Below are 25,668 nucleotides of genomic sequence, written 5' to 3'. Positions count from 1 at the left end.
ATCATTACGTAACTGCCAAATTACGTCATTTCCTAACTGCCAAATTACATCATTACATAACTGCCAAACCACTGAGAATCATGGCTCAGCTAAGGTGACACATAACTTTACCCACAAAAGCCAGCATCACTCTCACCTCACACCTCAGTGTTCATTACTGCCAGAAGTACATCATTAATGTGCCAAATAATCGATGGTAGATTTTTTACTATTGTCATAAATGTGAAATATTGAGTAATGAGAGAGTCAACAAGTAAAGATAAGGTGTACCTTTCAAAAGGAGTTTTCATTTTAAAAGTATGACTCTGTATTATCCATTTCTCTGTGTACATCAAGTTTCAACTATTGCTCATATTTTCACTGTGACTCCAGCCTCTATTTCTCAAATCTTTTGTAAAAGGAAATACCAAAATTTTTTCTCTGAGAAATATAATGCAATTTAAAATATTAAAATTTCTCCTTAATTTAGATATCCTCAAGTTTGTCGCAGAGGGAATTCTTCAAATCACATGCATCACTTTTTTCTTTTTCTTTTTTTAGTTTGGAATCTAATCTCCAGAAATATGGGAAATACTAACTAATAAGTATGCCATGTAAATGCCTATGCAAGAATGAGCTGCATTCTTTTGCATTTCAAGGTCCTATCATAGAATTTCTGCTACATTTTCCAGTATTACTTGAAGATCCAGTTCTTCATGCATTAGGTTCTTAGAGCTTGGAGGTGCCACCTAGAGGCCCAGCTGGAGAATGTACTGAGACAAAAGCAATCAATTTTTAATGGGATCAAAACAAAACACCCGTTGCTGTTGAGTCAATTCCGACTCATAGAGACCCGAAAGGACAGACTAGAACTGCTCTCACAGGCTTTCCAAGGCTGTCATCTTTACAGAAGCAAACTTCTACATCTTTGTCCCTCTGAGCGGCTGGCAGGTTCAAACTTTTGGTTAGCAGCCAAGTACTTAACCACTGCATCACCTGGGCTCCTCTTTTAATGGGGCATTGACAGTAATTTAGTTGGAACTGTGTTTATGTCTTAAAATTCATCATTTTTCTCAAATTTGTTTCTTTTTTTCCCAAAACATTTCATTAAATGGAACAAAAAATACTTTATGCAAAAGATTAATACTGTTAATTCATGTCAGTTTTCTTATCTTAGCCAAGATTCTAAGTTTTATCAGCTCATTTGCAAATATTATTTGGGTCAGTGGAGAGAAAATTTTTCCTACTAATGTACAGAACTTGCACAAGTAGCTGTATACAAGGAGGAAAGGGTAACTGAGAGACCCAATGAAATCTCAACATTAGTCTGCCCGTACGTCATAGTGTCATTCTTGACTTCATAATTCACTTGAATGTTGTGTCTACAACAGCTCAGTAATAATTTAGAAAAGCTCAGATTATGAAGGTGGCTGATATTAAGTTTTTATTCTTCAGTTTCATATCCAGGTAGTTAGTAATTCCTTGACAGATTAGATGCAGCAGAGAGGCAGTTCCCGGGATAACTTCCCTATGATATCTTCCATGTGAGCCCAGATGATTCCGACAAGACCACCAGCTCTACACAGGCTGTAAATACAGTAGTCGGGGCAAAAAATATCTGCAATCACCTCAGACTGAAGCTCTTATCCCTGGCTTCAGTTGCATTGTTACAGCTATACTTTAACTCCTGGATCTTTCTTCCCTTCAAGGCTTTGTAGTTTAGAAAAAATTTAAATGTACAAGCAGTTAGTTCTAATCCCATTTTACTTAATAGTTTGGATGGATTATCTCATCATCCCCTCCCATCCAACCACGCCAAAAAAAAAAAAAAAAATTTACTACATAAAATATGCTGGTTGTCTTTATGTGAATTTCATTATAGTCTCAAATCTTAGAAGAATTCACAATAAATTGACTAGTGGCATTTTCCCATCTTCCTCTTCTTCATGGATTATATTATAATGTCGAGCACACGGGTGACTTATTTGTTTTGTTTTTTTTTAATATACTGACATTTTTGGCAGTACAAAGTTAAAATAAATATTGTTTTAATTTGGTCAGAGCAAGTACATTATATAGACTCTGTGTAGTTATTGTAGATCACAAGAAAATGGAATCTTCCCACCATTTATCTCAGTAGTTGTTTAACTAGATATGAAAATAAAGTTACATCTTGGTTTTTCTCTGTAGTGTTTTACTTAGGCCCCATTGTTTCTCTATCATGACATGTTTGGTGTTCTGTTGTCTCTGTTTGCTTGACCTTTTAAAATGAATATGATCATTTTCCTCAATAGAGAAAAAAAAATACTGAATACTTTTGTATATAAGAAATTCAGTTTTTTCCTTTTTAAGTTTACTTTCACTCCTAGTCCTACACCTTGAAAGTGGAAATTTATTGAAATGAGAGAAGCTGGGGAAATAAAAGAAAGAATCACTTCTAATTCTGTACACACATTAGAAATTTATGTCAACAAGCCAAAATCTTGATGGCAGAAAAATCCTAGGAAATAAAGGGTGTATGTTGAGACAGAGTCCATCAGGCAGAAGAAGGATACTCATGTGTGGAGCAGAGCTAAGATGAAAATATATCAAGCAGCTTAGTTAGATAGGCCAGATCCTGGTTACCTGCAAGAGTTCTTTTACAATTTTGTATCTCTAAGAATGGTCCACACACACACAAATGTATTCCATTCTACTGGGTTTTTCTCTCTTAGATGCCAGTTGTGGAGGCAATCCAGTCCCGGAAGGCAGTTACTCTCGTATAAACCCCAGGCTTATTGAGTTGCCCGCATTCATCTCCCCAGCTCACTATTCCAGCAAGGTACCATATATCCCTAGCATTTGAACTAACAAGTGGTCCTCCAGAGTCACCCTAAGGGAAAAGGAGAGATTAGCAATTAAAATTCAGTTCATCACGGAGCAATTTGCTATTTTCTAACTTAAGAGTTTAATGAAATGGGTTATTTTCAAAATTCTTCAGTGTGTTTGAATGCAGAAGTGCTTCCTTGGGTCGCCATCAGTTATCCACATAATGGGGAGAAACACAATTCCTGGAGAATTGGCTTAGATTCAGGGTTCAGTCCACTGAAATTGAAGGCTCTACCTCTTTGGAGAGCAGTGCTCTTAGCTTACCTGATATATAGGACAAAAACAATTTCCTGTTATCTTCCCAGTGGAGGTTGCCTCTTAATCAGTGTGACATAGCTTCCAAAAAAGGGTAAAGAGTCTATTACCGATAAAGAGCAAGGATGTTATAGTCAGACACCTGGGATTAAATCTCAAGTCTAAACCAGTTGCTGACAAGCTAACTCCAACTCACGGCAGCCCTACATGTGTTAGAGTAGAGCTGTGTTCTATAGAGTCTTCAAATGACTGATTTTTTGGAAGTAGATCATCAGGCCTTTCTTCTGAGACACCTCTGGGTGGACTCAAACTCCTTTTAGTTAGTAGCATAACACATTGACAGTTTGTACCACTCAGGCGCTCTGTCTCAGGTCTGGTCTTTCCAAACTGGCTAAGGCTTTCAATTTATTTATTTATAAATGTTCCCAATAACACTTACCCCAGATGATTAGTCTGAGAATTACCGTAAGACAGTGAATGTAAGGTGATTAGCACAGAGTCTGACAAAAAGTAGAACTTGGTAAATGCATAAATATGCACCACAAATTCAAATTGTTTATATCTTGTGAACTCTAGACAGCTGCTTCTTTATACATGTAATAAGAACATGGAACTGACAGATCATCCCTCAGCCAGTGAAGTATCTGGTCATTGACCACTCATTAAGTGTTCAACACCTATGAAGCTCTTAATTAAATAACATATTATCTCATTAACTCATGTAATCCTTGCAAGAAAGCATAGAGATAGACTTTATTTTCTCCATTTTGGTTTTCTAAAGCTGAAAAAAATTAAGTAACTTTCCCTGAGGTCACATGATAACCAACAACAGAAACTGAATTTGATGTACATGCTTTTTTCCCTATGTTATACTACTTCCTGTGAATTGTCTAATTAGTATAAAAATATCAATTAATATTAACAGTACCTGAATTGGAAATAATGTTTTTATAATTTTTAAATCAGTTAACCAATAAATATTTACTGATATGTAAATGCATGGGTCTTGGCCTCAAGGATACTATAGTAAAACCTGTGAAACCTGGAACCTGTGTAAGCTGGAAACTTCTCAGAAAAGGAAAACACAAATATTTTCCACTAATAGCGATAGAAAAGTGGTAAGACTGCACCCTGTCAAAGGTGGAAAATTTGTGAGACTCAGAAAAACAAAGCAGTCCCATTGAGTTCCAGTTCTCACAGGTTTCACTATATAATCTGCTTGTAAAAAATAAGATGCTCATACAAAAGTTATTTAAAAATAAGTCATTTTGATAATTGAGACCCAAGCCTATATGAAGCAGAGAAGGAGCAGGTTTACACAGAGGAAAAAGTTGGAAAGGACTGTGGTGAAGCCAGAGTGGATTAAGTTGTTTTTTTGTTTTTTTTTTTAACACAATGAAGGCAAAAAGCCAGATGCAGTATGTATATGAAAGAATTAGAGGACAAACACATAAAGTTTTTATTACGAAAATTAAAAATGGGTGATGTACAATTTTATGGATTCAGATTGGAAATCATACATGTTAACACAGAATTTCAAATACCAATATGGGGCGTAAAGCGCACACTAGATATATAGGCCTGTCCAATCAGAAGAATGACAGTATCAGAGTGGTGGTATCAGAACAGCCTAGTGAGGAGCTTGAAATTCTACCTCTGCTAATCAGTAATAAGGCATTACTCCCCTAGCTGAGTGTCAAAAAATAATGAGTAGGGAACCTGGACTTCAAACTCTAGTTGGCAGTAATGAAATAGTAGCCTCCCACTCCCGCCGATGTGGTCTCAGAGGAGCCCTGCTAAACAGAAGATTTAACTATTTAAATAGGACCTGGAGTCTTATAGTATAATGCCCAAAATGCCCCAAATACATTTGACAATCACTTGTCATACCAAGAAACAGGAAAATCTCAACTTGAATAAGAAAAAACAATCAAAGACACCAACACTAATATGAATAGATGTTGGAATTATCTGATGAAAATTTTAAAGCAGCCATCATACGACTGTCTCAATGAGCAACTGCTACCACACTTAAAACAAATGGGGGAAAAAAAGACTCAGCAAAGAAATAGCAGACACAAAGATACCCCAATGGCAATCTTAGAACTTAAAAATACAATAACCAAAACATAAAACTCAGGGAATAGGCTCAATAGCAGAATGGAGATGACAGAGCAAAGAGTCAGTAATCATGTAGACAGAATGATAGAAATTACCTAATCTGAAAAACAGAGACAAAATGGAGTGAAAAAAAAAAAATTAAAAGAAACTCAGGTACCTGTGGCACTATAACAAAAGATCTATTATTCCCACTGGAGTCCCAGAAGGAAAGGAGAAATAAGGAAGGGGAGTGAAAAAGTATTCATAGAAATAATGGCTGAAAATTTACCAAATTTGGTAACAGACATGAGCCTACAGCTTCAAAAAGCTAAGCAAATGCCAAACAGGATAAATCCAAAGAAATCCATGTCAAGTCACATCATAATCCAACTTCTGAAAACTAAAGGCAAAGAAAAAAAGTCTTGAATGCTGAAAGAGAAAAATGACACCTGACTTACAGGGAAAAAAACAATTTGACTGACAGCAGACTTCTCTTCAGAAACCACGGAGGCCAGAAAAAAAGTGGCTGGGGAGTAACAAAAGAACAAAAACATTTTTTAACTGCTGAAGCTGAAAAACTCTCAACCCCAAATTCTATATTCAACAAATTATCCTTCAGAAAAGAAAGTAAAGGTTTTTTCAGACCAAAAAAAAAAAAAAAAGACCCTAAGACAATTTGTCGCTGGCATATCTACCTTAAAGAATGGCTAAAGGAAATGATAAAAGAAGAAATCTTAGAAAATAGGAAGGAAGGAAGAACAACAGAAAGATCAAAACTATGGGTAAATACAACAGACTTTCTCCTGTTGAGTTTTCTATGTGATGTTTGACAATTGAAGCAAAAACTTTGTCCAGTGTGGTTCTCAATATATGTAGAGGAAATATTTAATATTTACCTTATTAATATTTAATATTACGAACAGGAGAAGGTAAAGGAACTTAAGGGGAGGTAAGTTTTCTATTACACACTTTGTTCAAAATAGTAAAATGTTGACACCAGTAGACTGTAATAAGTTATGTGTGCATAGTATAACATCTAGAGGAACCACTAAAAAATTTCCACAAGGAGATCATCAAAAACACTATAGAGAAATAAAAATGGAATTCTAAAATAAAGTTACTGTTCTATTAATACGACATTCTCAAAATGACAAAATTACAAATATGAAGAACAGATTAGTGATTGCCAGAGATTAGGGACGGTGGGGAGAAAGGCAATGGGTGTCACTGTAAAGGAAGATCTTTGTTATGATGGAATAGTTCTCCATCTTGATTGTGGTGGTGGTTACACAAATCTACACATGTGATAAAATGCCATAGAGCTATAAGCACACATTGTACCATGTCAATTTCTCGGTTTTTAAAGAAAGACTTGGCCATCTGTTCCTGTAAAGATTACAGCCAAGAAACCCATATAGAGTAGTTCTACTCTGTAACACATGGGGTTGCCACGAGTTAGAGGTGGACTTGACAACCACTAACAATAACAACAATAGTAATATAAGATATAACCATTGGGGGAAAGTGGGTGAAGGGTACATGGGATTCTTTGGTACCATCTTTGCAACTTCCCATAATTATTTCAAAATAAAAAGGTAGCATGTGGCGTATTAATAAGTAAAACCACTTACCTGGCATGCATCTTTATTTCCTTGCCAGGAACCAGCGCATAACATTCTAGGAGTTATGGCACCATTGTAAGCTCGAGGTTCATTACATCTTTTAGTGTCTATGAGATCCACCTGTACTTGCCGAAGATGATTTTGACTGCTACCTAAAGGGGAAAAAATCATGTTTGTATTTGTGGATATACATATATTTTAAGGAGACTTGGTGGCATATTTTTGTATTTGTGGATATACATATATTTTAAGGAGACTTGGTGGCATAGTGGTTAAACCGATTGACTGCTAACTGAAAGGTCAGCATTTCTAAACCGCCAGTGGCTCAGTAGGAAACAGAGACGGCAGTCTGCCCCCATAGAGATTTACAGCTTTGGAAACCCTGTGGGGTCACTATGAATCTGAATCAACTCAATGACAGTGGGTTTTTGGGTTACATATATTTTATAAATTTGGAGAAATTCTTACATAATTATTCAGTAAGACAGTGATGTAGAATCTTAGGATATGTGTTTTTCAGATACAGTAATATCTAGAAAGAGATTGCTCATCAGAGTTCTTCCTACCTACTTTAAATTCGAACTGCTGACCTTTTGGTTAGCAGCTGTAGCTCTTAACCACTATGCCACCAGGGTTTCCAAATGAAAAGTTAGGTAACTAGGGAAGCACCTCAAATCGTTTAAGTAATTTCCAGTCCGTTGGTTACCTCAGAAGGAAACTGGGGTTGGGAAGAAAGGTGGCTTCATAATACTCCGTGATCTTCACAATTGGGTCTGTTAATGATCTCTAATATGCTAGTTAATTCCCTCATAAAAAGTTCAGTGGCTAGGAGACATATTTACTCTTTCAGACACCTTACCAAACACCATTACTGTAGTAATAGTAATGCACTTAATAATAACCTAAGGCTTGAAAAATTTATATGTCTTCTAAAAATGTAGTTCACTAGTAAGGCTTGGCTTGACCCAGGTCCATATGACAACCAATCAGCATATTTTGGCATAATGACATTCCATTCTTTAAATGCATTAGAATACAAAGTTACATTGCTGTAATCTGAGTTTTTGTTCAGATGCTCACCATCATTTCGCAGTGCTCCAAATCCAGTCACAAACATATGGTCACCTGGGTGGAACTCATGAGAAGCATCAGGAAGGCAAATTCTGTGTACAACATTTGTGTAGGGAACAGGGCTAGAAAGCTGTGCAACTGCAATATCATAGTCATGTGATGGGTATTTGTAATTTTCATGGACAATTATCCTCCTGAGGCCTCGTTTCATTTTTGGAGGCATTAGTGTTACTCCAAAGGAAGCAGTCCATCGGCCTGGATCTTTATATCTGGGGGGAAAAAAGGAAGAATAAATTCCATTTTACTATGCCACTAATAAAATGTTTTCATATTAAACAATGTAATCTGCAGGTGTCAATACAAGTTTTTCTTTTAAAATTATAACTTCTACGTACTGACATACCTCAGAGATATTTCAGGTCCAGTTCCCGACAATCACAACAAAATGAATATCTAACTAAAGAGAGTCACACTAAATCCTTTATTTCCCAGTGCATATAAAAGTTATGTTTACACTATACTGTAGTCTACTAAGTGCAATAGCATTATGTCTAAAAAAACAATGTACATACGTTAACTAAAAAATCCTTTATTGCTAAAAAATGCTAACCATCATCTGAGGCTTTAGTGAGTCATAATCTTTTTGCTAATGGAGGGTCTTGCCTCGATGTTGATGGCTGCTGACTGATCAGGGTGGTGGTTGCTGAAAGTTGGTGTGGCTGTGGCAATTTCTAAAAATAAGACAACAATGAAGTTCGCCACATCAATTGACTGTTCCTTTCACGAAAGATTTCTCTGTAGCATGCAATTCTGTTTGATAGCATTTTACCCCCGATAGAACTTCTTTCAGAATTACAGTTAATCCTCTCAAACCCTTCCACTGCTTTATCAACTAAGTTTATGTAATATTCCATTTCAAGAAACCATTTTCTTTGCTCCTCCATAAGAAGCAACTCCTTATCTATTAAAGTTTGGTCATGAGATTGTAGTGATTCAGTCACATCTTCAGACTCCACTTTTAATTCTATTATTACTGTTTCCATCACATCTGCAGTTACTTCCTCCACTGAAGTCTTGAACGCCCCAAAATCATCCAAGAGGATTGGAATCAACTTCTTCCAAAATCCTGTTAATACTGATGTTTTGACTACCTCCCACAAATCATGAATGTTCTTAATGGCATCTAGAATGGTGATCCCTTTCCAGAAGGTGTTTCATTTATTTCCCAGAGCCATCAGAGGAATCATTATCTAAAGCAGTGATTGCATTTCTGATGAAATACATTTCTTAATAACAAGTCAAATAATAGACTTGCAAGTTGAAATTACACCTCGATCCACGGGCTGCAGAATGGATGTTGTGGTAAAAAAAAAAAAAAAAAACCATTGCCATCAAGTCGATTCCAACTCATAGTGAACCTTAGGACAGAGTAGAACTGCCCCATAGAGCTTCCAAAGAGTGCCTGGTGGATTTGAACTGCTGACCCTTTGGTTAGGAGATGTAGCTCTTAACCACTACGCCACCAGGGTTTCTGATGTTGTGGTAGCAGGCATGAAAACAACATTAATCTCTTTGCGCATCTCCACAAGAGTTCTTGGGTGACCAGGTGCATTGTCAACAAGCAGTAATATTTTGAAAGGAATCTTTTTTCCTGAGCAGTAGGTCTCCACAGAAGGCTTAAAAGATTTAGTAAACCATGTTGTAAACAGATGTGCTGTCATCCAGGCTTTGTTGTTCCAGTTATAGGGCACAGGCAAAGTAGATTTAATATAATTCTTAAGGGCCCTCAGATTTTTGGAATGACAAATGAGCATTGGTTTCAACTTAAAGTCACCAGCTGGATTAGCCCATAACAAGAGAGTCAACCTGTCCTTTGAAGCTTTGAAGCCAGAAATTGACTTCTCCTCTCTAGCTATGAAAGTCTTTGATGGCATCGTCTTCCAATATAAGGCTCTTTTGTCTACATTGAAATCTGTTGTTTAGTGTAGCCACCTTCATCAGTCATCTTAGCTAGATCTTCTGGATAACTCACTGCAGCTTCCACAACAGCATTTGCTGCTTCACCTTGCTCTTTTAGATCATAGCAACAGCTTCTTTCCTTAAACCTCATGAACCAACCTCTGCTAGCTTCAAACTTTTCTTCTGCAGCTTCATCACCTCTCTCAGCCTTCACAGAATTGAAGAGAGTTAGATCCTTGCTCTGGATTAGGCTTTCGCTTAAGGGAACGTTGTGGTTGGTTTGATCTTCTAACCAGACCACTAAAACTTTCTCTATATCAGCAATAAGGCTGCTTCACTTTCTTATTCATATGTTCACTGAAGTAGCACTTTTCCCTCCCTTCAAGAACTTTTCATTGGAGAGGCTGTGGAGAGATCAGAACACTTATACACTGCTGGTGGGAATGTAAAATGCTACAACCACTTTGGAAATCGATTTGGCACTTCCTTAAAAAGCTTTAAAAAGCTAGAAATAGAACTACTATACTATTCAGCAATCCCACTCCTGGAATATATCCTAGACAAATAAGAGCCTTTATACCAACAGACACATGCACACCCATGTTTATTGCAGCTCTGTTTACAACAGCAAAAAGATGGAAGCAACCAAGGTGCCCATCAATGGATGAATGGATAAATAAATTATGGTAGATTCACACAATGGAATACTACGCATCGATAAAGAACAGTGAGGAATCTGTGAAACATTTCATAACATGGAGGAATCTGGAAGGCATTATGCTGAGTGAAATTAGTTGCAAAAGGACAAATATTGTAAAAGACCACTATTATAAGAACTTGAGAAATAGTTTAAACTGAGAAGAAAACATTCTTTTGTGGTTATGAGGAGGGGGGAGGGATGGTGGGAGAGGGGTATTCACTAATTAGATAGTAGATAAGAACTACTTTAGGTGAAGGGAAAGACAATACACAATACGGGGGAGGTCAGTACAACTGGACTAAACCAAAAGCAAAGGAGTTTCCTGAATAAACTGAATGCTTCAAAGATCAGTGTAGCAGGGGCACGGGTTTGGGGACCAAGGTTTCAGGGGACATCTAAGATAATTGGCATAATGAAATCTATTAAGAAAACATTCTGCATCCCACTTTGAAGAGTGGCGTCTGGGGTCTTAAATGCTAGCAAGCAGCCATCTAAGACGCTTCAATTGGTCTCAACCCACCTGGATCAAAGAAGAATGAAGAACACCAAGGACACAAAGTAATTATGAGGGCAAGAGACAGAAAGGGCCACATGAACCAGAGACTACATCATCCTGAGACCAGAAGAACTAGATAGTGCCTGGCTACAGCCGAGGGCTTACCCTGACAGGGAACACAACAGAGAACCCCTGAGGGAGCAGGAGAACAGTGGGATGCAGACCCCAAATTCTCATAAAAAGACCAGACTTAATGGTCTGACTGAGACTAGAAGGATCCTGGTGGTCACGGCCCTCAGACCTTCTGTTGGCCCAGGACTGGAACCATTCCCAAAGCCAACTCTTCAGACATGGATTGGACTGGACAATGGGTCGGAGGGGAATGCTGGTGAGGAGTGAACTTCTTGGATCAGGTGGACACTTGAGACTATGTTGGCATCTCCTGCCCGGAGGGGAGATGAGACAGTAGAGGGGGTTAAAAGCTGGTGAAACAGACACTAAAAGAGAGAGTGGAGGGAGAGAGTGGGCTGTCTCATTAGGGGGAGAGTAATTGGGAATATGTAGCAGGGTGTATATAAGTTTTTGTGTGAGAGGCTGACTTGATTTGTAAACTTTCACTTAAAGCACAATAAAAATTATTTAAAAAAAGAAACTTTTCCTTTACATTCACAACGTGGTTAACTGTTGGGTGCAAGAGGCCTAGCTTTAGGCTTATCTCAGCTTTCAACATGCCTTCCTCTCTAAACTTAATCTATTCTAGCTTTTAATTTAAAATGAGAGACATGCTAGTCTTCCTTTCACTTCCTTTCAAAGGTCATTGTAGGGTTATTAATTGGCCTGGTTTCAATATTGTCCTGTCTCAGGGAAAAGGGAGGCCTGAGGAGAGGGAGAGAGACGGGGGAACGGCTGGTCGGTAGAGCACTGATCATAGATCACCATAACAGATATAATAATGATGAAAAAGTTTGAAATATTGCAAAAATTATCAAAATGTAACACAGACTCATGAAGTGAGCACAAGCTATTGGAAAAATGGTGTCAGTAGGCTCGCTTGACACAGGGTTGCCACAAGCTTCAATATTACGAAAAAACACAATATCTGTGAAGAGCAATAAAGTGAAGCATAGTAAAATGAGGTATGCCTGTATAGAAAAAACTCTTTCCAATCTGCAAATCAGACTCAGGGATTATATCACAGATGGAAACACCACGGTGGCACATTTCCTAGGAAATACTTGCCAAGTCACCCACTCTAAATCCTAGTGCATTTTGACATGTTTGGGCATCAGTGACTCCAAAGGGATACCTGGAAAGCATATTCTGCATAGTGAAAGAAATAAATGTGTTTTACGTGCCCCATGTCCCCTATTCACAAACGTACACCTTTCTCTGAAAACCAAGAAGACCACGCAATAATTTAACGAAGCATTGCTATAGAAGGTATTCTGTGTACTGTGTGTGTGTGTATATATATATATGATATACTGTATACTGTAGACATTCTAATGCTAGGTTAAAAAGTCATCCATTCCTTGGAATATAACAGGTCAACCTACTCAGTTGTATAATTTGCTACTTCCAAATTTCTTCATACTAAACTTATCTTTCTTACTATGTGGAACTGCAGTCCAACCTACAATCCACCCAACGTTCATCCCTGGCGGCAGTGGAGAGACATGGCTATTCTCCTTGACATCAAGCTTAAAGCCCTTTAAAGATAACTTCGTAATTCCTATTTCCCTTGAGAACCTACTGAGTTCATCCAATAATTTATATACATGCCTTTAATTCCATTTCCATTTTCAAACTATAAAACTTCTGAGGTTTATGAGCGTCCCACCTGTTTGTGATGTACACACATTCTTTAATTTGTGTTAAACTTAACTCTTTCAAATTTCATGAGGTATTTCCTTCCTATTATGCCTCAAATTCACTTTGCTTTTTTCAAATTCACTTTGCTTACCCCACCTCCATTGCGAGGTTCAGGACTTACCTTCTAAAGCAGTGAGCAGCACTCACAAGCCATGTGCCATTAATTAAGGTTGCTCCACAGCGATGCACTTCTTCCCATTGCAGGCTAGCTTGCCATGGCCATTCACCCTCTTCTGCCTCTGTGCCACCAACTATCCTGAGACTCTCGCTGATAGATTTATTCCTTCGTGTTCCGCAGCCTATGAAAGAAAGATGATGTATTTGTTAACAGTTGTTTATAAGCAACAAAATGGTGTTACTATGTCCCATATTTCTTTTACTTTGTGCTCTTATATTATCAGACATTTTCTCGTGATATTACCATTTCTTAAACTGTAATTCTTCATTTAGTTAACTCCTATTGGTCTTTTAAGATTTAAATCAGTTGTTACCACCTCTAGAATGCATTCTTCAGCCATTCTCCCGTCCTCTTCTCAATGTTTCCACAATAAAAAATTATACATATACACATGTATATGTGTGTATGTATATATACATACATATACATATATATATACACATACATACACATTTAGGCAATTGGATTTTCTTTTTAGTTTTATGCTTAAATCAATTACTAATTAACCAACATTCTGAGCTAGTAAGTAGTACATTTCTTCCATCCTTTGAGATAAATATATTGATGTGCTATTTCCACAACTATTAAGTATATTCTCTAAATAGAAGACTACTTTATAAGAGAGGAAAGTACTAGGCCTAGGGCTGGCACTTTTAAAATGTGAGTAAAAATATTATCTGGGCCTTCAGTAGTTTCATCAATACATGCCACCAACTCCTTAATTGTCTGCCATTTTGGTAACATGGGATTAATAATATCAAGAAGAATTTATTTAGGGGAAAGTGACAATAAGTTTATGCCTCGAGGTAAAAAATGTCAACACATACACTACTTTTATATAAATCTTTAGAAAACTTTTGTGAGAGTATAATATGGATACCTGCAATCAGAACACTGAGAAGTGAACATTTTTTGCCTCCTCTTTGAAAGTTACATAACTCCTTCCCACCACACATCTGCCACAGTCTCCCATACATCCACTCCAAAGCTCTCCCAGTTTTGATTTTCTTTAGTAATAATAAAGTTGTTTCTGAGATAAAGTAAACACCAGGGGCTGCGCACAAATCGACCAATGTTTGGCCCTCTGATACCAACACAAAGTAAGTCTGAATGATCTAGAATGTTAATTTTTTACAATTTTAATAAAAATCTTGAACTTACAACTGTTGAGATAGTTGTCTGTTTCTGTCTTGTTAATCTCTGAAATACACAAAAATGATGAATAGAACAGGTTCAGCATATCAGAATTTCATTATGCCTCTGAATACTTCAAATACTAAATAGCTGCTTAATGCCGTTATAAGATAACAGCTCTAGGCTATAAAGAGGGTAGCACAGTTTCTCATGGGCGGAGTATGTTCGCTGCCTTGGGAAGAAGGGAGACCTGAACAGTGTTCCTTAAACATTTGTGTGGATAAGAATCATACAGGGGGCATCTTTATAAATAAACTCCTGTTCCCTTGTTCCAGTAATTCTGATTCAGAAAGTTAGTGTTGATGCCCGGAAATCTGAATTTTGTACTAGAAGGTAAGATGCAGGTAGTACACAGTCCCCCTTTGGTAAATACCGGTCTAAACCATAGTATTGATTCCCAAATGTAATGATATTGCCACTGACCATTCTTTCAGATTATTTTAATAAACTCATAGGCATATTCCCATTTGTAGAACATACCCATGTGACATTTGCATAATAATCCTAACTCCCATTTAAGAAATAACATTATCCCTTTCTAAGTGTCCTTTCTGCTGAGGTTGTAGAAAGGCAGTTTGGCCTCAAATTGTCATTCAACTCCAGCTAATGGGCTTTCAGCTTGTTGATTTTTCAATAGCTAGGCCCTAACTCTCCATAAAACTTAAACCAGCTAACGGATACGTAAAATTCTAAGCTCTCATATTTCCTGACTCTTTTCGAATATGGCAGGATGAAGTTCTAATTCAAAAATTGTAATCTGTTAATTTTCTTTTGTAGTTAATAGTATTGATTTACTAGAAATCTGTATTCTAGAAAAAAAATCTTTTTTTTTTTTTTGTTTTATAATCAAGGCTTCTTTCTGACTTTTATGTTTTCTCTGTTCTGGCAATTTGGGAAGGATGGGGGAGATAAAGAATGAGTTGACTATTTATTCTCAGTAAGCATTAAAAGGATCATCGTTGAGCTTTCTATTTCAAACAATAATATGTTCTTTTCAAGGAGCACTGGTTGCGCGGTGGTTAAGTGCTCAGCTGCTAAGCAAAAGTTCAGGGGTTTGAATCCACCAGACGCTCTGTGGGAGAAAGATGTGGCAGTCTGTTCTGATAAAGGTTACAGCATTGGAAATCCTATGGGGCAGTTCTACTCTGTACTGTGGGATCACTATGAGTCAGAATCAACTCATTGGCAATGAGTTTGGTTTCCATTTCTTCCTCAAAAAGTTCTGGCTTTTCATGTTGAAATTGATGACAGTGAATGTGCAACCTGTGCTGCAACTCTGGGTCCTGTGCTCAAAATGGCCGCATGCATAGTTTAATGCTCTGTTGAGGCTATCTTAAAATTCTTAATAATTTTACCTTTGCACTTGGGTTTTGAAAGTGAAGTTAGATGGAACAAATGAGCATGTACATGAATGGAAGAGATACACACTGTATGTTTGTGTACAATCCCCTTTACATATAACATTTACAATGCCCCATGAACCCAGAATTCCAGCGGAAACAATGCGTGGGAAGTAAGCGAGATTCAAAGCAAGTACAAAGTAAGCCTGTATGTCTATGACTTATTAAGGAGCGAGTCAATGATAGTCCTGGGAGACCATGTTTTCTGTTTGAACCAGAATTTACTTTGAATACAGGAAGAATGTAATGGCATTCTAAAAATCATGAGTGACAAAAGAACACTATCATCTCTTTTCTTGCTCCTATTACTTCCCTGTATTAGCCAACATCTTATGCTGAAAATAATAATATAGAAGGAAAGTGAAAGTTGGGCAATTTAGAGTTATTTTTTCTTCCATCGTTTCTTATTTATCGGTAAGTCGAAGATAGAGAGTGTGAATAGAATGTGTACACATCAAGAAGGGAAATAAAAAGAGTGGAATTAGCCTTACTGTCGTGTTTTCACTGATCTGGTAAAAATGAAATGCTTACATGTACAAGCTACAAAATACAGTTACATAATTTTCATGATTCCACATACAAATTAAATATTCTTATTTTGTATTTAAAACTGCCGTTGCACAATATAAAGATGAAGAGTAAAATGAATGCTAAAATTTTAACTCTTCCTCACCTAAAAAAAAAAAGTTGGGGTCAAGTCAATTCCTACTTACGGCGACCCACATCTGTGTCAGAATTGAACTGCACTTCATAGGGTTTTCAGTGGCTAATTTTTTGTGATTAGATCCCCAAGTCTTTCTTTCCAGCCACTTCCGGATAGACTTAAACCTCCAACCTTTTAGGTCGCATCCAAGCACATTAACTGTTTGCACCATCAAGGGATTCCTTTCTTCATTTAGAACGGCATTATGCGGCAAATAAAAGACATCATGGTAAATTGAGAGAAAGATGTGAATGAAAGAAAGTTTTATACTTCTTGAGTTTTGAACAAGGACCTACCATTTTTATTTTCCATTGGGCCCAGCAAATTACGTAGCTGGCCCTGATTACTGAGGCCTCCCTTCTTAGGTAAATAGGATAAAAAAAAAAAAAATTTTAAATAGGATAGTCGCCATCAAAATAAGGCCTCTAGTTAAATCTGTCAGCTTTTATACTAGCATTTTGTGTTCATTTTTTTCTACCTGCCACCTATTCTCTAGTTTCTAGAACTACCATATCCAATACTATACCCATTAGATATGTGTGGCTAGTGAGCCTATGAAATGTAGCTAGTCTGGATTGAAATGTGTTAAAAGTATGCATATACACTAGATTTTAAAGCTTTAATAATAATAAAAAAGAATGAAAAATATATCATGAAGTTTACACATTGATTACTTACTGAAACAGTAATATTTTTGGATTGTTGTTGTTTTTGTTGTTGTGTGCCCTGGAATCTATTCCAACTCATAGCAACCCTATATGACAGAGTAGAACTGTCCAATAGGGTTTCTTAGGCTGTAATCTTTATGGGAGCAAATCACGAAGTCTCCCCCCACCACCCCACCCCCACAAAGCTGCTAGTGAGTTCAAACTGCTGACCTTTTTGTTAGGAGTTAAGTACTTAACCATTGTGCCACTAGGGTTCATTAATATTTGGGATACACAAGCATACCTCATTTTACTGCACTTTGTTTTATAGTGCTTTGCAGATATTGCGTTTTTTCACAAATTGAAGGTTTGTGGCAACCCTGCCTCAACAAGTCTATTGGCACGATTTTTACAACAGCATGTGCTCGCTTTATGTCTCTTTGTCACATTTTGGTAATTCTCACAACATTTCAAGTTTTTTCATTATTGTTATATCTTTTATAGCGGTCTCTGATCAGTAATATTTGATGTTACTATTGTAATTGTTTTGGGGCGCCACAACTGCAACCGTGTAAAATGGCAAACTTAATAAGTGTTGTGTGTGTTCTGACTGCTCCACCAACCAGCCATTCCCCATCACTCTCCCTCTCCTCAGGCCTCCCTTTTCACTAAGACATGACAATATTGAAATTAGGATAATTAATAACTCTACAATGGCCTCTAAGTGTTCAAGTGAAAGGAAGAGTCTCACATCTCTCACTTTAAATCAAAAGCTACAAATGACTAAGCTTGTGAGGAAGTCAAGCCAAAAGCCGAGACAGGCCAAAAGCTAGGCCTCCTGTGCCCAACAGTTAGCCAAGCTGTGAATGCAAAGGAAAAGTTCTCGAAGGAGGTTAAAAGTGCTACTCCAGTGAACACACGAATTATAAGAAAGCAAAACAGCTTTATTGCTGATACAGAGAAAATTTTAGTAGTCTGTATACAAGATCAAACCAGCCACATTCCCATAAGCTAAAGCCTAATCCAGAGCAAGGACCTGTCTTCAATTCTATGAAGGCTGAGAGAGGTGAGTAAGGTGTAGAAGAAAAGCTTGAAGCTAGCAGAGGTTGGCTCGTGAGGTTTAAGGAAAGATGCCATCTTCATGACATAAAAGTGCAAGGTGAAGGAGCAGAGCAAGTGCTGATGTAGAAGCTGCAGCTAATTACCCAGAAGATCTAGCTACGATGACTGATGAAGGTGACTACGCTAAAGAACAGATTCTCAGTGCAGATGAAACAGCCTTGTATTGGAAGAAGATACCATCTAGGACTTTCATAGCTAAAGAGGACAAGTCAGTGCCTGGCTTCAAAGCTTCAGAGAACAGGCTGACTCTCTTGTTAGGGGCTAATACAGCAGATGACTTTGAGTTGAAGCCAATGCTCATTTGCCATTCCAAAAATCCTAGGGTGCTTAAGAATTAGGCTAAATCTACTCTGCCTGTGCCCTGTAAATGGATCAACAAAGCCTGGATGACAGCACATCTGTTTACAACATGGTTTATTGAATATTTTAAGCCTACTGTGGAGACCTACTGCTCAAAGAAAAATATTCCTTTCAAAATACTACTGCTCATTGACAATGCACCTGGTCACCCAAGAGCTCTGATGGAGATGTACGAGGAGATTAATGCTGTTTTCATACCTGCTAACACAACATCCATTCTGCAGCCCATGGATCAAGGAGTAATTTCAACGTTCAAGTCTTATTACTTAAGAAATAAAATTTTGGAAGGCTGTAGCTGCCATAGAGAGTGATTCCTCTGATGGATCTAGGCAAAGTAAATGTAAAACTTTCTGGAAAGGATTCACCATTTTAGATGCTGTTAAGAATATTCATGATTCATGGGAGGAGGTCAAAATGTCAACAGTAACCAGAGTCTGGAAGAAGTTGATTCCAACCCTCATGAATGACTTTGAGGAGTTCAAGACTTCAGTGGAGGAAGTAATTACGGATGTGACGGAAATGGCAACAGATGTAGAGTTAGAAGCGGAGCCTAAAGATGTAACTGAATTGCTATAATCTCATGATCAAACCTTAATGGATGAGGAGTTGCTTCTTATGGATGAGCAAAGAAAGTGGTTTCTTGAAATGGTGAAGATACTGTGAACATTATTGAAATGACAACAAAGAGGATATTACACAGACTTAGTTGATAAAGCATCATCAGGGTTTGAGAAGATAGAATCAAATTTTGAAAGAAATTCTACTGTGAGTAAAATGCTGTCAAACGGCATCGCGTGCTACAGAGAAATCTTTCACGAAAAGAAGAGTCAATTGATGTGACAAATTTCATTGTTGTCTTATTTTTAGAAATTGCCTTAGAATCCTAACCATCAGCACCCACCACCCTGATCAGTGTGCAGCCGTCGACATCGAGGCAAGATCCTCCACCAGCAAAAAATTACAATTCTGTAGGCTCGGATGATGGTTAGCAATTTTTAACAATAAAGTGTTTTTTAATTAAGGTATGTACATTCTTTTTTTAGACATAATGTTATTGCACACTTAATAGACTACAGTATAGTGTAAATATAACTTTTATACACCCTGGAAAACAAAACCTTCGTGTGACTCTGTATCACAATAATTGCCTTACTGCGGTGGTTGAGAACTGAACCCACAATACCTCCGAGATATGGCTGTATTGGGTTAAACACACAAATTTTTAATATTAATTTCATATGTTTATTCTTACATAATATGGCTACTATAAAACTTAAGAGCACACATGTGGCTTGCATGAGTATAGGCCAGCAGTGCTATATGGCATCTGACTCAAACCTTAACCAGACCTTTGTCTTCACTGAGAAACTCTGATATTTCTTTCTTACTAAAAATGAGAACCTATCACTGCTTGTTTTGTCTTTGTGGTCTGTAAAGAAAAAACAAAAAAGGAATCTCAAATTTTTCATAAATTTTTCATAGTAGTTGCAAAATATACCAAATATATATATGTTATAAATCTCTTATTAGAAAATGGTCTAAGAAGCTATAGCCAAAAACTTCATTGCCATTGAGTTGCTTCTGACTCATAGTGACCCTCTAGGACAGAGTAGAACTGCCTCATAGGGTTTCGAAGGAGCAGCTGGTGGATTCAAATTGCCAACCTTTTGCTTAACAGCTGAGCTCTTTAACCACTGCACCACCAGGGCTCCAAAGAAGCTATAAGGTATATTAATGGGACAGCTAATTCAAAGGCAAATGTGTGAATGGCATGAAGCTTTCCACCCACATCATATTCACAGAATATATAATAGAAGCGGAGAGGAAAAACCAGAGGAAGATACAAATCTATTTTTCCCACTTATAATTGGCATCTACAAATAAAATGTAGCAGGCGGTGGTGATTCAGTTGTAGACTTCTTGCCTTCCATGCAGGAGATAGCTCATGCACAGCCACCACCCATCTGTCAGTGAAGGCTTGAGATGCTGAACAGGTTTCAGTTCGACTAGGAAGAAAGGTTTGGTGACCTACTTCCAAAAATCAGTGAAGGACTAGGCAGCGTTTCATTTGTTGTACAATGGAGGCTAACTCAATGGCAGGTAACAACAACATAGCTAAAGTATAAGGCCCAATACAGAAAAAGAACTCAGACCCAAGAGTCAATGACAGCCTTGGGTGGAAGGCATAAGCTTAGGGCAGCTTTAAAAATTAAAATATTTTATTAGTAATAGTTTCAAAGGCATTTTCTCTTAATAACAAGACCCCAGAATTAAAGGCTATCAAAAAAAAAAAAAATGCCCAAGGCCAAACCTAACCCTGAAAGGTTCTGTGTAAGAAGAGTAAACTAAATAAGAGAAATATACTTACTTTTAATTTCAACTGACTCAGGATCTACTTTAGGATGCCCTACAGCATTTTGCAACTTCTCATGTAGAACACGTTGAATATTTTTACTTATGTTTTCAGGATCCTCAGTAGAGCGAAATCTAAAAATTAGCAGCATATGAGCCAACACTCCATGATCCTCTTGACTGTGGACCCGTAAAAAAGGGAAAATGGGACTTTAAAGGTATAGCCCAGATTATGATTTATGGTTATATCACAATCTGTTTTTGGTTTTATCATTCACTGAAACACATACATACACTCACAGAAAACCATAAATGCAATTTAAAATATTCAACTTATTTCCTTCTATGTTCCTATCGTCGACCAAGTACAGAACCCACCGTCGACGCAAACCCCTTAAAATAAGCTAGTATACTCATGGTCCCTTTACCACCAAGGAGTCTAGTTAAGTATATGGTTATTCATATATATACAAAACAAAACAAAAAATACTTCTCTTGTCAACCATTCAAAATTTTCAAATATAATGCATGGTGAGTATAAAATTAACAGTGGTTTTGGCTTTGAGGTATAATTCCCAGTGGATTAAATCCAATGATCTCTCCTAAATGACCTGCAGGCTCTCCTAAACAACTCCTAATCCTTATATAACTGATTTCACATGATTGTACTTTTGAGCTAGAGAATTACTTAACCTTAGTGTTATTTGTTTGAGTTACTATTGCCTTGGGAACAAATGCACTTTATAACCATCCTTGACTCCTCTTTCTCATTCTCTGCTACCCACCCTCCCTCTCCTTCCCACACACTATCATTACCAAAGAATCTACTGCCTTGCTATTCACTACACCAACCCTTAAAAAATGACACCAACCCCTACTTTCATGAATTGTAAAGGAGAATTTAAATTAGAACCGTATCTTCAGAGACCACTTTTATTGGTCTATTACAAATTTGAGTATCCATACTCTTTGAGACAGTATTTCTACTTTTAGAGATTTCATCTTCAAATACTCTCAACTCACCATCTCTAAAACTGACTTCATCTTTCCAGTAAACTTAGTGTTCTTCCTATTTCGGTAATAAAAGAAAGAATAATAAGGACCCAGACTAGAGCATTTTTGAGAGCTGAAGAGGTGAACAAACTGGAAAGTGATTTGGAAGATGAAATTGATACCTGTACCTATTGCCATTGAGTCAATTCTGACTCGTAGCAACCCTACAGGGCAGAATAGAACTGCCCTACAGGGTTTCCAAGGCCATGATCTTTATGCAAGCAGATTGCCACATCTTTCTCCTGCAGAGCAGTTGGGGGGTTCAACCTTTTGGTTAGCAGCAGAGTGCTTAACCTTTGTACCATGAGGGCTCCTTGATAAAATTGATAGTACTTAATTATTCATAAAGTGTGAGGGACACAGGAAAGGGAAGAGTTCATGATGAATTACAGATTTCTCATTAGGTGACTAAGTCCTTTCTGAGTTGGGAAATTTCCTATGGATTTTTCATGTGAAGATATCCATGCACGGGCACATAGTTCTAGAAATCAGGAAAATAATTCAGAACGGCATTAGAGATTTCAATTCATGAAGATGTGTGAGGACACCTTGAGAAAGTGAAAATGTAAGATCAGAGAAGTAGATACAGGTCCAAGAGTAATGTCTTAAAGACCACAGAGTACAGAATTTTCAGGAGAAAGCAGTCAAAGCAATACCTCATCGAAGTCAGCTAAATAACATGGATTGACAAGTAATTTTTGAATTTTTTTTGAATTTTTGTCATTAAGATAGTATTGGAAATGTTTCTCCTATCCTACTTTTGAAAACTACAAGCAATATGTGCTCAAACAAATTATTTAAAATCCTAGCATAGAATTTTGCTTCAAATATTAGTCTGAACTTGTCTTTTACTGACAATTGATTACTAGACCTATATATCTTCTCAGCTAAATGTTTGTAGCAGAAAGAGATGGAATGGAAAAAAAAAATCAATAAAGTAGAGAAGCAAGAGCTAAAGATAAATGTCATCTACAACACTGTTTTACATAGGGTAGTACATAAGGAGGAACCCTGGTGGCTCAGTGGTTAAAAGTTTGGCTGCTAACCAAAAGATTGGCAGTTCAGATCCATCAGCTGCCCCTTGGAAACCCTATGGGGCAGTTCTACTCTGTCCTATAGGGTTGCAAAGAGTAGAATCAACTCAACAGCAATGGGTTTGGTTTGGGTAGTACATAAGGTACTACTTGCTATTAAACTAAAGGATGTGGGCTAGGTCTTTATCTCTGCTAGTTAGAGGTTTCCCAAAGAACAACTCTATAACATAACCACCAATTACACCTCTGCCTGTAGCGATCACCTTACAAATGCTTACTTTTGGACTTAGAGAATGAGTAAAGCACAGTGCAAATTGTTAAAGTGTTTGGCTGCTAACCACAGGGTTGGAAGTTTGAGCTCACCCAGAAGCACCTTGGAAGAAAGGCCTAGCAAACTACTTCTAAAAAATCAGCTGTCTAAAACCCTGTGGAGCACAGTTCTACTCTGACACGCATGGCTTCTCCATGAGTAGGAATCAACCCAACAGCAACTATTTTGGTTTGAGTTTTTAAGGAACATTGTAATTTATGACTTAAAGAAAACACGTACCAGATGAATGTTTATCTAATGGAACTACATCATATCACTTCAGAAGGTATTTATCATTAACCAGGTTAACAGCTTCAGCTTTTTATTATATACATAAGTCAACATTTTAGATCAACATACCTGAATCTGATAACCTGAGACTTGACAAATTCTTCCCTTAATGAAGATTTACAAAATGCATTTTTCACCTGTTCAAAAATATTCAAAATATGTTAATGAGAACAATTTTCTGAAATTTTGTGAGTTAATTCAACACTCTGAAAAAAAAAATTGACCAACATTTCACAATGTACTGAACTTGAGTAATCTCTCCTGGTATTCTAACAGTGATTTCAACTGAACTCTGCTTTAGCTATTATAGGAGCTGGGGACTTCAACTGCACATAGACAAAGATGAAATAATTCCACCAAGTGATAGTTGGGCAAGATATAAATACAAATTAATAGATTATAATATATAAGGTATTTGTATATATAAATATATATTAATAAGTGACGGTGTCACTTGATTCCCACACCTGGTGAAAAAATTGTCAATTATCTAGCATAATCTGCATCCACAATGAGCTCAGCACTCAAAAATGCACTTAGAAAGGTTGATCTGAGCTGTGATACTTGACCTAACACATCCTATAAGATTTACTCTAATAAGGTGCAAGAATGTATTTGGTTAAGATATTTCTTATCCCTGTAAATAAGAATTCTAAGGGGGCCTGACTACCACCAAGAAGAAAACATGGGAGCATAGCATGTCCTTTGGACCTGGGTTCCCTGCATTGAGACCCTCCTAGACCCAGGAAACAGAGAGAGAGAGCTGTAACACAAAAGATGGCAAGATGTCAGGAAGCACTGGCAGAGAACTGGCAGCAGTAGAGGCAGCAGAACCAGGAGATCAGCAGGAGACAAGGAGAGATAGCAAAGTGGGCTTCTTGGCTGACCCACGGAGCAAGAAAGTTGAGTGCCTTCGGACAGCAGGCTTACTGGTGGGGTAAAGTGCCTCTTGACACTTGGTGGAGGTAGGTTTGCTGAGCTAGAGTTGAGTGCCTTCAGGCCAAGGCAGAGTGGGATGCCTCTGGGCACTTGTCCCCAGAGCTAAAAGAGCTTTGTAACACTTGCCAGACCAGGGTAGAGGCCGAGGGGCCAGACAGAGATGTGCCTTCGTGTGTGACTGAGAAGGAGCTGTCCTGACTGAAGAACTATATCCTGAGCATTCCTGAACCTGAATTGTAACCTGTTACTTCCCAATTAAACCTCGTAACTGTGAGAAGGAGAGAGTGGAAAAAAAAAAAGAATTCGAGTCAACTTAATTTTTTTAAATTGAAATCAAAGTAAGGAAACATTTCAATTGTTTCTTGTTTTCAGTGTGTTGATATTTATCAAACATGGTTACTACTAACTGCTGATTGACTAACAGAAACAATGAGCCTTTTTATTCTTTATTACATTTCATTTGTTCCTACTGTCTTTAAAACCAAGGATAGCTCCTATAATTATAAGACATATCAGCACAATTCAAATGCGTTATCTAAACAGGGTTTTTCTAATAGATAACAGTATTAACTTAAAATTTTTTACTTAAGTGTTTATTTTTCATCAGATAATTTCAATAGGTATTAAGGAATCCTGCCTATATTCCTTTAAGTTTAAATCAGTAAATATAAAATTTATTTTTGTTGAATGGCACAAAGAATAAGGCAAATTATATCTTTTCTTACCTTTTTAGTTCCACTTCCTTTCCTTTATTCTGTATATATACATGTATATATATAAGACATATGTATTACATAATACATATGTATTATATATTATATATACATACATATGTATGTATATATGTAATACACATATTATGTAATATATGTATTACATATATAATATTGTAATATGTATATGTAATACTATATATGTAATGTAATACATATATAATCTATATGTAATACATATATAATATAATAAATATGTAATAATATACATATGTACTGGGTATATATTATATATGTAATAAAAAAAACCCTATACGACAGAGTAGAATTGCCCCACTGAGTTTTCAAGGAGTGCCTGGCAGATTTGAACTGCTGATCCTTTGGTTAGCAGTCATAGCAATTAACCACTACGCCACCAGGGTTTCCAAATATATATTATGTATGTAATAC

At 37.1% G+C, this 25,668-nt stretch overlaps 1 protein-coding gene across 1 annotated transcript in view; it reads right to left on the bottom strand.

Annotated features, from left to right (window-relative positions):
• Positions 1-2,689: 2,689 nt before the first annotated feature.
• Positions 2,690-25,668, bottom strand: part of TMPRSS11E (transmembrane serine protease 11E) — a 33,599-nt gene continuing 10,620 nt past the window's right edge. The window contains exons 4-10 of the mRNA XM_049885294.1: positions 23,636-23,703; positions 20,895-21,058; positions 14,262-14,300; positions 13,044-13,221; positions 7,905-8,164; positions 6,834-6,976; positions 2,690-2,851 (exon numbers count right to left, since the gene is read on the bottom strand). Coding sequence (XP_049741251.1) covers positions 2,690-2,851; positions 6,834-6,976; positions 7,905-8,164; positions 13,044-13,221; positions 14,262-14,300; positions 20,895-21,058; positions 23,636-23,703 — 1,014 coding nt within the window. The remainder of the gene's footprint in view (positions 2,852-6,833; positions 6,977-7,904; positions 8,165-13,043; positions 13,222-14,261; positions 14,301-20,894; positions 21,059-23,635; positions 23,704-25,668) is intronic.

This window comes from Elephas maximus, chromosome 5 (assembly GCF_024166365.1).
Source record: "Elephas maximus indicus isolate mEleMax1 chromosome 5, mEleMax1 primary haplotype, whole genome shotgun sequence".
Taxonomy (NCBI): Eukaryota; Metazoa; Chordata; class Mammalia; order Proboscidea; family Elephantidae; genus Elephas; species Elephas maximus.
The sequence above is the reverse complement of the archived record's forward strand: the minus strand, read 5'-3'. Positions and strand labels throughout refer to the sequence as shown.